Source organism: Dasypus novemcinctus, chromosome 7, assembly GCF_030445035.2.
Source record: "Dasypus novemcinctus isolate mDasNov1 chromosome 7, mDasNov1.1.hap2, whole genome shotgun sequence".
Classification (NCBI taxonomy): Eukaryota; Metazoa; Chordata; class Mammalia; order Cingulata; family Dasypodidae; genus Dasypus; species Dasypus novemcinctus.
In genome coordinates, this window is record NC_080679.1 from 57,767,551 (window position 1) to 57,783,682 (window position 16,132).

At 35.6% G+C, this 16,132-nt stretch overlaps 1 protein-coding gene across 1 annotated transcript in view; it reads right to left on the reverse strand.

Annotated features, from left to right (window-relative positions):
- Positions 1-1,168: 1,168 nt before the first annotated feature.
- The window catches only part of COL3A1 (collagen type III alpha 1 chain), a 40,078-nt gene continuing 25,114 nt past the window's right edge, over positions 1,169-16,132 (reverse strand). Inside the window, exons 28-51 of the mRNA XM_058300507.2 lie at positions 15,712-15,765; positions 15,337-15,381; positions 14,651-14,749; positions 14,456-14,563; positions 14,144-14,197; positions 12,680-12,733; positions 12,504-12,557; positions 11,780-11,833; positions 11,128-11,235; positions 10,802-10,855; positions 10,449-10,502; positions 10,091-10,252; positions 9,869-9,976; positions 8,786-8,893; positions 8,098-8,151; positions 7,907-8,014; positions 7,376-7,429; positions 6,869-6,976; positions 6,497-6,550; positions 6,296-6,403; positions 5,169-5,463; positions 4,082-4,269; positions 3,444-3,686; positions 1,169-2,289 (exon numbers count right to left, since the gene is read on the reverse strand). Of these exons, the coding sequence (XP_058156490.1) occupies positions 2,143-2,289; positions 3,444-3,686; positions 4,082-4,269; positions 5,169-5,463; positions 6,296-6,403; positions 6,497-6,550; positions 6,869-6,976; positions 7,376-7,429; positions 7,907-8,014; positions 8,098-8,151; positions 8,786-8,893; positions 9,869-9,976; positions 10,091-10,252; positions 10,449-10,502; positions 10,802-10,855; positions 11,128-11,235; positions 11,780-11,833; positions 12,504-12,557; positions 12,680-12,733; positions 14,144-14,197; positions 14,456-14,563; positions 14,651-14,749; positions 15,337-15,381; positions 15,712-15,765 (2,475 nt within the window). The 3' untranslated portion in view covers positions 1,169-2,142. The remainder of the gene's footprint in view (positions 2,290-3,443; positions 3,687-4,081; positions 4,270-5,168; positions 5,464-6,295; positions 6,404-6,496; positions 6,551-6,868; positions 6,977-7,375; positions 7,430-7,906; positions 8,015-8,097; positions 8,152-8,785; positions 8,894-9,868; positions 9,977-10,090; positions 10,253-10,448; positions 10,503-10,801; positions 10,856-11,127; positions 11,236-11,779; positions 11,834-12,503; positions 12,558-12,679; positions 12,734-14,143; positions 14,198-14,455; positions 14,564-14,650; positions 14,750-15,336; positions 15,382-15,711; positions 15,766-16,132) is intronic.

Here is a 16,132-nt window from a genome sequence, read left to right on the forward strand (position 1 = left end):
GTGGTAACTTGTTACAGCAGCAATAGGAAACTAATGCAACTATCTCTAGGTTGATACTTTCACACTTGCATTTCTGATTTGCCAAGTGTAGGTCATATGCCTAAACCTAAACTGTAAGGGAGGCTGGGAGGGAAAGTAAGTTTCTGAACTTTGTGGCTTCTAATCCTAACCAAGACTCATTTGATTGGGAATTCCCTGAAATAAAATAGGGTTTAGCTACTTGGAGCAAAATTAATTTAAAAATAAATACTTCTAACTCTAGTTTATTCATTAATTTGAATATTAAACAGCAATGGCACCCAAGTTAGAGCTATATGTAGATGAACTACTCTCCACAATACTTTAAGTTAAAATTGAAAGAGGCAGAGCATAGTGTTTCATATGCTACTCTTTGCCTAAAATAAAATTCAACATGATCTAATTTGTTTATCGATATTATAGGCTCTTTATAAGTATATTACATATATATGTGTGTATATATATATATTTAAGGCATAAAATATTTCTAGAATAAGAGTTCCAGAAAGTTAACATTGGTTACCTTTGGGTTGGAGGATAAGCAGACTAAGATTCTTGACATTTGACTAAGGTAATTAAAATGTTTGATATTTTTTATTGACCATATAGAGTGAGTAAATTTCAGCCTATAAAGTCATGTGCTATTTTATTTATACTAACTCTGTGATTAGAAATTGATGGAGGAGAAAGAGTTGAATCAAGAGGTTAGTGAGGCTATGTGTACAGATAGAAGAATAACCCTAAGCTTATAACAGTCTTTAATGTTAACACCTGTTTTGCCAGAAACTGCTTACTTTCTGGTAAATTACTGGCATCTTCCTTCCTGATTACTCCCACTTTAAGGACACCTTAATTTACTATGTTACCATTTCCAGGTATTGACCCTTTAAAACAGAATATCCTGTTTCTAATATGCCTAGGTGTTCCACTAAATCTAAAAATTTTTACATCTAAAAATCTAAAAATCTCCCACATTCCCTACTAAGCACTATCTCGGCTCTGAACATGGGCTACATTATTCTAATGTTCCCTAAAGCCAGTGCATTATTACACTAGAGAGTTAGAATTCAATATGATTTATAAGAAAATCAAGAGAGTTCTCGAGTGGAGACATTCATTTGTTAAATCTATGAAAAGTGACAAAAACAGAAATGTTTAATTATGATATTTTATTATGGGTGTCTGTAAGAAAAAAGATCAACAACCATATACAAGCTTACAAAGTTAAATTTCAACACATTCTTCGTGTTACTGTGACAAAAGTATCCCGTAATTTGCTTCTGTTGTCGTCATCAACTTTTACAGATGAAGGGAAGAGTCCGTTGAAGTGGCAAGCCAATAAATCTTTTTAAAAAATCATCTGTACAAATAAATGTACACATATTGTACATTTATGTTTTGCATGTAAGTCAATGATTCTGAACTAGAGTTTTAAAGTGAAAGTACATTAGCACCATAACATGTGTCTTTAAAGCCTTCCCAAATATTGGTAATCTTGACCAGCAATGACAAGAAAAGAGAGAAGCACCTTTAAAAGCAGTCGCTATCTGAGATTAAAATAGTGGCTTTTCAAATATTTCTTTAAATTCTTGCACTACCCTCTACTTTTTTCTACCAATACTTAAGGAAATAATTCAAAGGAATTCATTAGTTTTGCCAATTTACACAAATTTTTTGGTCTTCTGGTACTCATAGATTTCATCTGTGTTTCTGACCAGGTTGAGGTAGTTGAAACAGGGAGGGCTTTTCTAATTTCGTGTTTGGCTATTTCAGAAATAAAATTTATTTTTTTAACGGTGAGTATAGTCATTGCTCTGCAGATGGGCTAAGACTCAAAGAATGTAACACAGTGTTATTGTAAGAGTGTTGAAATTTATTTATTATAGCACCATTGAGACATTTTGAAGTTGGAGTTGGTAAAAAAAATAGAAAAAGCATTTGAATTGTATTTGGTGTAAGAACAAAAAAAGTATCCTTTTTTTTGTCAAATTATACTTTTTCCAAAAATTTTGGAAATAAATAACTGGAATTTAGTTGGTCACTTGTACTGGTTGACAAGATTAGAACAAGAGGAACACATATGGAGTGAGAAAATTTTTGTTGGGGTTTCAGATAGAGTTTGGTTTATAAAAAGCAAACAGGGCCAACGTCCACACCAAATTCTTGATCAGGACCACCGACATCATAGATTGCAATATCTATAATAGGTAGTCTCACGGCCTTGCGTGTTTGATATTCGAAGACTGTTTTGCTCCATTCCCCAGTGTGTTTCTGTGAAAAGGGGGGGGGGGGGGAAAGTAAATGATCATCACATTACAATTAACTTAGTTCCTCTGACACTCCAGGTAAAAAGTTTGCTGCTCCAGGGGAGTTGCAAGCTTGCTATATTATTTTCCACACATGTGAGACCTATTCCACTCCAAAGCTTTAATTCTCCTAAAGGATAAACTATGTTCTTAATCAAAAGATCTTGTGGGGTTTACAGGGAAATCTAGCAGGGAGATCAGGAATAGGCTAGCCCATTTTTTGGGAAGCCTGAGTCTGGTCATGACAACTAAGTTTATAGTTGGTTTACTAAGATGTGAATAGGTCACTCACCATGGAGCTTGTTAATATTAGAAGTGAGTTCCCTCTGTTCATAAATGACAGTAACAGAGGATCAAATCAAATATTAAGAACTTAAGCACAATCACAATCATTTATTTAAACGCTTTCTTTGACATATTTTCAAGAACACACTCTCCTAATTTCTCTATTAACACTTAAATATATATTTTCTTACAAAGAGCATTCACTTTCCTTGTTAAGCAATAAGCTTTGTATTAAGCACACAACACTAATCACCTTTTATCTTTCCTCCCATCACTCTGACTACCCACCATCTTTTACTCATAGACAAGAGGTAAAAAGCACAGACTCTTTCTTCCTGAAAAATGAATTATTCTTCAAACACACTTATTGCTTGTAGCCCTTACTTATGTTTCCTATATTTCCAAGCTTCCTTAGGTGTGTGAGCAAGTATTTTAATAAAATAGAAGAAAGCTTAATCCTTGGTAAATAGCAGAATTAACTAACCAAGAGTCCAAAGATATCTAGGGGTTTCATAGATAGTTTGGAAGAAGTTCTTTACCTCCCAAAAACTGGATGCAAATTTTACTGATATTTGTGTATGTATATTTTCTTTTTTAAAAAATAGCATATGAAGCTTTAATCAGATTCTCAAAGAATTAGTGTCATGAACATTTAAGATCTCTTGCCCAATTTTTGTGGTATGTGACATTTCCTGCAATGATTCAATAGATTTGATATACCTAACACTAAAAGCCCTCATTTTTTTAATTTCCCCTTTCAAAACAGTTAACGAGGTTAAACCTAGAAATTCCAAGTTCATTATGAACTATGTTTATAAAAATGATATTACTTACAGTGCAACCATCCTCCGGAACTGTGTATGTGAATTTGCTATTTCCTTCAGCCTTGAATTCACCATCATTTGACCCCAACAGCTTCAAGGCTTTCTTTACATTCCCACTAGCCTGATCCATGTATGCAATGCTGTTCTTGCAGTGATACGTGATGTTCTGGGAGGCCCGGCTGGAGAGAAGGCGGAGGAATGCCAGCTGGACATCAAGGATATCTTCAGGGAGCTCAGGATTGCCATAGCTGAACTGTGGTAGGGAACGAATAAAACTCATCAAACATTTCAGTTTCAACTGTATTAAGGGAGTCACATAGTATTAGTATGGTCATTGTAATAAATAGTTACATATTTGATATAAGAACATTTTATATATTAACATATTTTATTGTCAAGTATAACATATCATTGAGGAAAAATGTCCTAAGAATTGAATGAAAATTGTTTGAATACAAAGATTAATTCAATTTAGCTTAGCTCTTACTGATAGGCAAGTTATAAAGACATAAAAGTATAGTCACTGGAATATCTAAAATCATTTTGGCTCTTCTACTCATTAAGCAATTATGTTTCATGATGAACAAATAGTAGGAATGAAGGAAGGTAAGTAAGGATGACAGTTAAAAATGATATATTCTTTGTCACCTGAAAACCACCATTCATGGACTCTCCAAACCAAATGTATTTCTTCTCAGCATCAGAATCTGTCCACCAGTTCTTACGTGGGACATGCGAAGGATTGGCTTGTAAGCATGTTTCCCCAGTTTCCATTTTACAGAATACTTTGATAGCATCCAGCTTGCAACCTTGGTTAGGATCAACCCAATATTCTCCTGAACAGTCATAAAAAAAAGACAATGGGAATTCATTATATAATCTAGTGACAACACATGATTACTCTTATTTTGTTTGTTTACGTGGCAAAGCAGTCATAATGTTGACTACTAATGTATCTGTATTTTATATGCTTGTATTTTATAGCATACTATGATAGAGAAATATTTTAGACTCATATTGGTAGGGTGAAAGAGCTAGTTATAATAATTAGAAAACACTGAAATAAAAAAAATATTGCAATTGAACAAAGATGACATACTAATCCAAGACATTTTGACTGGTGTATTGCATTCCCTGAAATCTTTCTTAGGGTGACTAGCTATTTAATGTGATGTTAATTAATAAGCTGGTTGTCTAATCCAGATTTATCCCTATAGATCTAAACCTAAAGTCCCTTTGATTGACGCTTGTCTCTATTTTCAGTGATTTCCAGAAATGACTCCTAGAAAAGGCAATGTTCCATGTCAAGACATTTAAAAGCTTAAAAAAATTTTTCCTTTCAGAAAAAATTAACCCAACATATCCCAAACCTTAAAACTACTACAATATTCTATATAATATGCTATACAATATTCTGGAATTTTGTTTCTTAACTTCAAAATTTTAATAATTGTATTTTGAAAAAAAGTTAAATTGCAAATTATGTTTGCATCAGATTATGTATATTTAATCCTGAGAATATGATACTTTAAGGTGTTTCATTACTTTAGGTTAATTATGTTATATTTTAAGAATGTCTACAAAGCTTTTTTTCTTACAATATCAAGCACATTCAAGTTAATTAACATCTGTTCAGTATTTTCTGCTATAAAATATTTTCCATTCACAGTAAAAGTTCAATTGTTCCCAAATTATACTATGAGTAGCTTTCTCTGTAATCCTGTTGCCAACATACCACTCTTGAGTTCAGGATGACAGAATTTCAGGTCTCGGCAGTTCCGGGCAGGGTTTTTACGAGAACCATCAGGACTAATGAGGCTTTCTATTTGTCCATTAACAGATTTGAGTGAAGACATAATCTCTTCAGTGTTGATTTTGAAATCCATTGGGTCATCTCCATAATACGGGGCAAAACCACCAGATTTTTCAGCACCTATACCACCAGAGATGGCAGCAGCTCCACCACAGCATGGGCCAGGGGCTCCAGGAGGCCCAGGTGGGCCTGGTTGACCTGGGTGACCTGGGGATCCCTAGGAAAAGTAGGAAGAGGTATCAGAGAGGTGTATTTGTTTGGGTCCCACAGAAAGGATATGTTGCTAGCCCACACAAATGCGTTAGAATCAATTAATATGCTGTGTCATCATAACGATTTTAACAAAGGTTTATTTAGGTTGTTTTGTGGTCAAATGATAATCAATTTAAAATAACTATAAAATTACCAAGAAATTTATAGTGTTCTACTATATTTTTCTTCTGTATAAATGATGTAAGCCAACACCTAATACAGCACAATTCTAATGCTGCCATGACAAAGGGGACAAGATCAGGAAATCTATGTTCTCAACCCAGATTTGTTATTAAAGGGTATCTTTGAGATGGTCACTTAACCATTTCTGTTTCCATTGTCACATGTGTAACTTGTGGGGATAATAGTTTTATTTTGTTTTCCATTTACCCCAAGTTATGGGGTAGAAAAATATTAGGAATGATGGTGTAAGTAGCAAAATAGGAATCATAGAAGCTGTTTGAGAAATAAATTAAATGCACCACAGATGTGCAAAGTGCTATGATTACCATGCCAGCTTTGAAAGGTTTCTGTTGTGAGATCTACATTGGAATAGTTCTTTTGTTTAACTGGGCATATGTCATTATTCTAAAATAACAGTTACTGAATTGAACTGATTTTTTTCCCCGTGCCTGTTATGGTATGGTGGAGAAAAAATTAATGTGGCCATTATTCATTTTCTGAATCAAGTTGGCATTTGCATTGCTAACTTACCATCTCTGTTTAAAGATACTTCTCAGTGTTTCTGAAAATTTGAAAAGTATAGTAAATACACATATTTTAAAGCAATGTCTTACCTCTGATCCTCTTTCACCTCGATTTCCTCGAGGTCCTGGTGGTCCAATGGGACCTGGATGTCCACTTGTTCCGTCTTTGCCAGGAGGCCCACTGGGTCCAACGGGTCCCTAAGGAATGATCATATCCCAATGCTAGAATATCTTCCTCCAGTGCAAACATTTAAAAACATGAACCTTCTAAAATTTTTCTGTGGGACTTACTCTGGGGCCTGCAGGTCCTGGACTACCAGCTGCACCTTGGTGACCAGCAGCACCCTAGAAGGAAAGGCAGGATGAATATGAGTGAAGACTTTGAACAGGTTTAGGAAACTATACATGCAAGATTGGATCAAGAAATATGGGAATCATGACGAACTACGGTTTCCTTTTTAAATTCTCCATTGTCTTAGACCACTTCAAAGAAGCACTCTATTCCATTTCTCATCTTTTCTAGCATATTGGTTAAGAAGGAAAATTTTTCTTCTGTCAGTCGCTAAAATCTCTGTAAATCTACAAGTTTTGGAAATCTAATTGCCTACCTCATCAGTTGAAATGCATGGAAGGGGGAATTTCTGACAAAATGAGTTCACTTACTGGAGAGCCTGGGGCACCTGGATTACCAGGAAATCCTCGATGTCCTTTGATGCCATTAGACCCTCGTTCACCTGTTTCACCTTTGTCACCACGTGGGCCTTGAGGACCCTTTAGAAATAAATATCAAATTTAAGTCATAATCAAGCATACACTTGAAAAATAAATAGAATTTCAGCAAATATGTCCAGGCTGTGATTAATAGTTAGAAATTCCAATCATCAGACACTTCAGATAGGGATCAATAAACATCGTTTTTGACGTTGTTTTGATTTTCAATTGAAGATTACATGGAATATCAGCAGCTGATATTTATACCCGTGACCTCAAAGAATTGTTGATCCTGACTTGCTTTCTATAAGATCCAGGAAAGTTTAAATTCTGCTCTATAGCTATGTATTTTTCATCCCCTTTTCCTAAACATTTAGGAAAACAGGATATATCCTATTACATTTTAGAGTCAGTAAATAAATAAATAAATAAATAAATAAATAAATAAGAACGTCTTACAGCAGGGCCTCTGACACCAGCAGGACCTGGGGCACCAGCAGGACCAGATGGGCCCTGAAAGGCAAACAAATGAATAAAAAACATGGAGTTGTTTGTTTGTTTATACCACTTTGTTTTTAAAAGTTAATTTCATGGTGATGGAATAATATCATGCATACTTTTATTAGAATATAGAATCATTTTCTCTGTTAGAGTCTTTTTCCTGTTTGTATCTTTATAGGGGTCTAAACCAATATGCCAAAGAAGAGACCCATTAATTCAGCCTTGCATTTATTTTGTGCATAGAAATTTGGTCTAATTATTACTGTTTTAGATTAGTAATGAATTCTTCCTTGACTATGGTCAGAAACTTCTGATATATTGTCTATTGCCACAGTTACCTAAGGAATGACTTTTATAAAATCTGTACAACAAATGATAGTGATAGTGTATTTTTTGGTTAGCAGAGATGACATTCTCACCTTCTAACTACTAATCTCTTTGTTGTGAAAAACAGACAAATAAAGAGAAATGGTGTTTACTAGAACTTACCGCTTCCCCTCGATCACCATTCTTTCCAGCTGGACCGACAGGGCCAGGGGGGCCTGGATGGCCAGGAGTGCCAGGGGCACCAGGAGAGCCATTTTCACCACGATCACCCTGCGGGAAAGTGGCAGATCCAAACTAAGTATGATGAGCAGCTATTGTTTTAATTCCATAAACCTATTGCACGTGTGTTATACCTTGCCACCAGGAGCACCATCTCGGCCTGGCTGACCATCTGATCCAGGATTTCCCTGATTTTAAAAAAAAAGGAGAAAAGAAATCAAACTCCTTGGAACCATTCACATGCTATATAAGTCATGCATTCTCAATGGGGGCAATGTCATACTTCAGGAGATGAAAACTGGTTCTGGGAGGAGACTGAAAAATCTTAGATATTACATTAGCATGTGGCCCTTCACCAATATACAGTATATTTGTTGTAATAAAATTTCATGAGATGAGAAGGGAAGAAATAATTGGGAAAAAAAGAAATAGTCTTTTGGGAGAAGAAAATAATATAATAGTATGAAAAAGTGGTCTAAGCTGATAATGTTAATCTACAATTTAAGGAAAAACTAAACAAAGAAAATGTGCAGAACATTTTCACCCAGGAGAAATGTTGTAAATGAAGGCTCTTCCCACCAACTATTTTCCTTATTTAGTTAGAGAGTATGTTCTTCTCTAACAATGATCATTCATTAGGTAAATATTAAAGAAGATGGAAATTTAAGGCTACAGAAAGAATATCTATTATTAAAGAAGGAAGGGGAACTTTGGCTTCTGGCAATATTTATAACCATTAATTAAGGCCCAATATAGCCTTGCTTAAATGAATTATCATATTCTATATTGAAGGTCATATATTTCCTTAGAACCGGCACTTACATCTCTTCCAGGTTCACCAGCAGCACCAGCCAGACCAGGAAGACCCTGAGGTCCAGGAGGACCACGTTCTCCGTTGTGACCACTAGGTCCAGGTTTCCCATTTTCACCCTGTATGCAAAGAAATAAAATACATTTCATTTTAACTTAAGAAATCGATCAGCATGGCATTATTAAGTATCTTTATTTTTGAGGGAAGATGTTGTTTTATTCAATTTCTATTGAATTTATTTCTAAAACTATCCCCACCAGAAAGGATAAGCTTTAGGGAAGCAAACTTCCTATAATTCCCAATTTGCCCAATGACTCTGTAAACCAAAAAGCTGAGTGAATCACATTGGTTATCTTATTCATAATGCATTCTAGTCTGAGATGTATAAATAAACATGGCTTACTGTAAAAAAAATAATAACAATGATGAGCCACCCTGAAACTACAGGCTTTTGGTGACCATTAGAATTGGGTTTTCTTGAACATTTGGCTATATCTAAAGAAAACAGATGGACCAAGTATGTTAATATAAATAGAATACACTTAAACGTTAAGTTTCAATTTCATTACAATATCATATGGCCTTTTATTGGAACAAGTGCTCAAAGTGTCAAAATGTGAGCTGTAATAAATATGGAATTTTATTTCCCAATTTGCTAAATTGATGTTTAAGGTGCTAAGTACTATGTTAACATTAGCGAAAAATGAGTCAAGTTGATGGATAAGTGGCATCAATTAAAGGTTTTTGTAGGTTTATAAGCTAACATTGTTTCCTCTTTGAGATTGACAGTCAACAAATTGAAGAATGTTCCCAAGTTTTCTAACAGAGGTATCGGAGACGGCAAGGTATTTTTCTGTAGTATCAATTTGTTTGGGTTTCTGTGCAAGGCTGGTCTACAGTGTACATTGTTGTTTCTGTGTTCTGGAGTCATTTAATAACATGTATACTTCCCCCAAATCTGAAACTATGAAGAAAAAAGGTCTTTTGGATAATCTGTATCTATTGCAGGAAGATTCATTCATTACAGGTATGGCTAAGTGATCTCAAAGGCTATCAAAGGAAACAAGAGTCCAATGAAAGATGGCTACACTCACCTTGATACCTTGTGGGCCAGGGTTTCCTCTAGGACCTTGCATGCCTGGTGGTCCTGCAAGACCCCGGGCTCCAGTAATCCCTGCAAGTCCAAGTGGGCCTGGAACTCCCTGTTGTGACAGATAACAAAGCCTTAGCTTTTCTTTACATGACAATGTTTTCCTTTATTGAATTTGTGATTAAAGAAAAGTATTAACAATCAGGAGAGCAATGAAACCACTCACCGGAGGGCCCGGGGAACCAGGTGATCCCTTCTCGCCAGGTTGCCCAGCATCACCTTTTGGTCCAGAAATCCCAGGGCTGCCAGGAGAACCACTGGAACCAGGAGGACCCGCGGGCCCATCCTTGCCTGGACTACCACTGCTGCCAGGGGGTCCTGGGTTGCCCTACAAAGAGTTATTTGAAATCTGAGTACTTTATAATGAAAAACTGAATTTTTCTGCCCTCTTTTATCTGCTTTCAAATAATTTTATAAAGGATTTAATAAAAGTATAGGTAGCATTGTGTAAATTTCTCAATCCTCTACATGAATGCTCATTCTGGAATACATTAATGAAAAGACTTTTTAAAAAAAGCTCTTACATTACTACCAGGAGGACCAGGAAGGCCACGAGCACCAGGGAAGCCAGCAGCACCCTGTGAAATGATAATATTTTTTTGATTCTTAAAGGTTGAAGTAGAATAAATAATTATTCACTAAAATTAAATATATTTTAAAAATAAAATAAAATATTAAAAAAGTAAAAGAAATGTAGTAGGCTCTTCATTCCACCTTGGGATCATTACGGTTTGTTCCCTGCCTCCTTGGCATTTATATGTAACTCACATGTGAATGTATAATTACAGTTTTTATTCCCTCTTTAGGCTTCAAGTGCCTATCAAGTTCTTACTCAGATTGAGACGTTCCCTAATAGAGGATGAGAATCAATACTCACAGGACCACCAGGACTGCCACGTTCACCTTTGACACCTTGGGGACCAGGAGGACCCTATACAGAATGGAGGAGAATTAAAAGTCTACAAAAAAGCACCGAAATCAAAATTTGGGATGTGCATTCAGCCTTTGAAAAAATAGCAATTCTATGAAGAGATCATAACTTGAATGAGGTTATATCAAGATAACTGGATAGTTTGACAGGTTCAAACTCAGAAGAATGTTACTATGAAGATTGCAATCTTGTCACGAAGGTCAGCTATCTCAGTATGAATTAGTAAATTATTGACTTCCATTTGAGGACACTGAGAAAGAGAGAATACTTACAGCAGGCCCAGAACCTCCAGGGGGCCCTGCGGCTCCAGGAGGGCCGCCTTCACCTTTCTCTCCTGGAGCACCTCTTTCGCCTTTACCACCAGGCTCGCCATTCTGACCCTACATTCAGAAACAACAGCCTGTGAGCTGACACTCTTTAAAATACACTTGGCTCATCGTTTTGGTTTTTCTTCAGAATATATAATTCTTTGGATGCATGGGTGTTGAAATAAATTAGGAAAAGAAGGCTCTCTGAAGACATGGTGAAACAAAGTCAATCAAAAATATTTCCATGATAAAATTATCAAGTAAGCAGAAGATATTTATTATTTGTCATAAGGGAGATAGTCTCTCCAAGGAGTGCATAGTTCAAATTCATTTGACAGATACAGGGCTCAGAGCAAGTCTTCATTCACTGAAGTTCTTATATCTGAATAACTTTATAGTGCTCAATAACCAGGCTAAAGGCAGGGCAGTGTTATGGTGATTTTTATCTTCATCTTTTAAGGAGGAAGAATAGGGATAAAGATGCAAAATAACCCTCTAGGGAATAAGTGATGGAGACTGGACTAGAGACCCAACTGGACTTAAACTTCTGCTGTTGATTTTTAGCAAGATGATGATTGTGGGCTGGGAGACATGTTGTTTCAATGTTCACACTTACAGGAGCACCAGGGAAGCCAGCAGGTCCTGGAGGCCCATGTTCTCCTCTCTCGCCCTGCAGGGGATAAAGTCCTTGTTAGCAAAGTGAAGGTAGTTTCCACGGGGAGCACATCTCATCCAATACAGCGTCTCATCTTTCCCTTCAGGCAGAAATGTTGAAAGCTAATAGTTTAACTTCTGAGGCTTTTCTATTCGACAACAAAACTAAGAGTGGAGAACTCCGAAACATTTCTGCCTCTCACAGTGATAATCTTTGCAAGAGAAACAGTTTGAGATTCTTGGAGTGTTTAGCATGCTTAATTATGAAACCTATAAAATATGTGTTTTTTTAAACTATGGTAAAGGGTTACATGAGAAATTAATCAGTTAATTTGTTTTTAAACCAAACAAAACAATGACAATATTTCTGTCTTAAGTCTCAAAGCTCTGAAGGCAAGGAGTTTTAGATCTAGAAAGAACCTGAGGCAAAGAGCCTATATTACAAATGTATATTGCTTGGGCAATTTTTACCTCTCTTTTTCTAGACTTCTTTAGGAAAGAGGCACAATTTAAAATTCTTTCTTGTAAATTTTAGGTATAAGAAATTTAACCTTCCCCTGCATGTTATATAGTTTCTAAAGACAGTATCCTGAATTGAGGGTGAAGATCACTTGGGGCAGAATTGCTAAAGATAGAAGCACAAGTGTAGGGTGAAAGAATATGCTGAAAATATCCTTAATACTTACAGGGCCACCACGAGGTCCAGCTATACCTGGAAGTCCAGGGGCACCACCTTCACCCTGAAAAAGAGAGAGAGAGAGAAAAAAATAAAACAACAAAAAATAAAACAACAACAATATTGCCACTTTCCTGCATCAGTAAAAGCCAAAGACATTTTCTTTCCATTTCTGAACATGGTTACCTTATCTCCGGGCTGGCCAGCTGGCCCAGGGGGACCAATGGGACCAGTAGGACCCTAAAAAATAGAAATATATTTTAGTCATTCATTTCATTAACTTGAGAATATGATTTCTTTCATGACTTCAATGATATGCTTTTCGCTTAGCGTGTAAATACTGCAGAGCTTAATAAATATAAAATTGTATAGGGATGACCCTAAAGGACAATAAGTTTCTGCAGCAATCTATGTATTCATTCATTTTTCTCATCATTGAAGATGTTATACAAGATGTTACAATAAACATCTTTTTAAAAATTAAAATACATTGTCCTCTTCAATTGCTTAATAATTCTTCAAAATTATTTATTTATTTGAAGAATTCTTATATGGATATTTATTACATATATGAAGTATGATTGATCCTTGTTTTTTAATTGGGATAATGGCTTACCCATCTAGACTGTCAGAAGTGATGAATTTATGAATTTCTTTCAGGCAATTATAGTCAACATAATACCTATGAAATGCCTTAAATGTTTATTTACTACAATAATACCTAGAAGACATATACTAATGTAAATAGAATTGATTATAATATTTTTGGTTTGTTTTCAATTTTTTAAAATTTTGAGATAGTTATAGATTCACAGAAGGTTGTGAAAAATATATATAGGGAAGTAATGTGAACCCTTTCCCCAACCTCCCCCAATGCTAACATCTTACACAACTAGAGTAAAATATCAGATCAAGACGCTGACATTGGTATAACCCAGAGTTTATTCAGATTTCATCAGTTGCACATGCACTCATGCTACACTCTGTACAACTTTATCACATGTGTAGCTTGCATAACCAAGATGCTCAAATGTACCATTACCATGAGATCTCTCTCATGTCATTCCTTTATAACCAACCCACTCCCTCTCCCCCTATACCTAATCCCTGGCAATCAGTCATCTGTTCTTCTTCTCTAAAATTAGGTTATCTCATGAATGTTACATGAATGGAATCATGCAATATATATACTCTTTTGAGATTGGCTTTTCTTCATGCAGCATAATTTCCTGAAGGTTCATAAAAGTCATTACATGTATAAAGTTCATTTCTTTTTAGTAGTTTTTAAGTAGTTTTCCACGGTATGGATGTACCACTGATTTGCAATGCTTTTTAAAATAAAAAGTTTTGTAATGAGCGCATTTCTCATCTTGGATTTTAATGACTCATGAATTTATCTTGTAATCTTTATCATGCTTTTGAGGTTTTTCCAATTCTTAGATCACTCTTGAACTATGATAGAGCTACATACAAACCATGTATTTTAACTTTCAAGGCATTTGTATCCTCTTAATGCCCAGAAGGTGATGAACTGTGATCCAATTTACCACGAGGAATTCTTTAATAATGAAAGAGTTGAGGTAATGGACTATTCCATATCACATTAAGATATGGCCCATATATCTCTAATGGGAACATGCTAATACTTACCCTTGGGCCATCTTTTCCTGGAGCCCCATCAGCACCTGCACTGCCTGGTTCACCCTGTCAAATAAAAGCCAAGATAATAAGATTATCAGTATCCTTGGAGAAAATATGCCAAGAAGTAGACCAACTCTCAAGATTTGCTATGTGTATATTAGATGCAATGATTTATAGTAGCTTTAAGAATATATCTCACATTTCACATAGTATAAAATGATAACATTAAATACATTGAAAAGTACATGACTTCCCAGCAGGGTTACTTTCCTTTAACTTACAAAATCTGCTTTATTAATATAAGAGAAACCAAGTCAGTACCTTATCACCCTTTACGCCTGGACCGCCAGGACCTCCTCTCTCTCCAGGCATCCCTTGTAGACCAGGACTACCAGCAAGACCAGGTGGCCCAGGGGGACCAGGAGGGCCCTGAAATCAAGGGACAAAATACTCAATCACCAAAAGGAAATGGAATGCATTGTCTAAAATCATGTGAATTGAATTCTACAGAGTTACCTTTCCTCCTTCCGGACCAGGTGGGCCAGCTCCACCTCGAATTCCTGGGGTCCCTGACAATCCAGGAGGTCCACGTTCACCAGGGGCACCAGAGTCACCCTGCATTTTGAAAAATTAATACTCCTGTTAGAAAACCCAAAGTGTTGAAACAAAATGAAACTAAACATGAACACCTTAAATTGTATTATTTTGAGGAGGGTCCCTCTGCTCGCAACTTTTATTTTGAACAATTTGGAACATTTTATAGTTAACAAAAAGCATTTGAGCAACCGAGTGGGAACTGGAAGCCTAAAAGGGTAAGTGTAAACAGGGAAACTGAAACCTATTCTGCCGAAGTATGGACTAACTTTGACTCATTTATTATTATTATTTTATACACAAGGATAAATTTTGTAAGTTCTAGCAAAACAGTTTTCCTGTATAGAATTAATACTCTAGCATGACTTATTTTTTGAAATTTTAGGCCCATAGTTGATTCTGTGGTGCTCATTAATGTTAGAAGATTGAACTTTCCACAGGAAGCCAATTTAATGCATTGGAAACCCACTGAAATACCCTAAGTATATCCACCAAACATTTGCAGTATTGCTCTTCTAAAAAGAGTATTTTGGTTTGATATATGACAAGTGTTCCACCAATCAGTTTCTCTATGACATGCTGAAGAAATTAGAGAATAAATAATTTACCTTGCCTCCTGGAGTTCCAGGTGCACCAACATCACCCTTTGGACCCTAGAAGATGGGCATTATGTGATTAGGCCTATATCAGAGTGCATGTTCCCTATGCACAAGTAAATTACACATTTGACTTGTTTGCACATTGTATAAGTTGTCAAATCTTGAAGCCATATTCTCTATTTTCCTTTAGTTTATTTGAAATCCAAACACTTTAAATGGTATTATGACTTAACTACCTTTTCTTTGCTTTGATAATGGATATTTCTAAAATGAATGATAAAACTCAGCTACCATGGCATGAAAAAAAGCAACAGTTGATAATTGATGAATAATCACTATTTATTGTTCTGGTTGAGGCATTTTGAAAAATGGCATGCAACTTACTGCTTCACCAGGTTTCCCATTTTCCCCTGGAGGACCACCAGGACCAGGCAAGCCCTACAAAGAATCATATTTGCATTGTGTAATCATTTCAAACATGGCTTACAGAAAGGCTTCTCAGATGTAAGCATGCTTCTGCAATTTATTCACAAGATAGATTTTGTGTTCTTTTTGTTGATAGAAAATGTATGCCACTCAAATTCCAGTAATAGAAACCTGATAAATGTATATTATAAATTATATTAATTTTCTTTCTGTTGTTGCATAGAAAAATGAACTGTTAAGCATAGCAAGATGGACTTAGCTATAAGAATTTATATGCCAGTGAAAAACTAAGTGAAATTATGCAAAATTATATGACTTTAATTAATTTTTAAATTAACATTAATTCAATAATTCTGGAATAAACATGGATGATATGCCC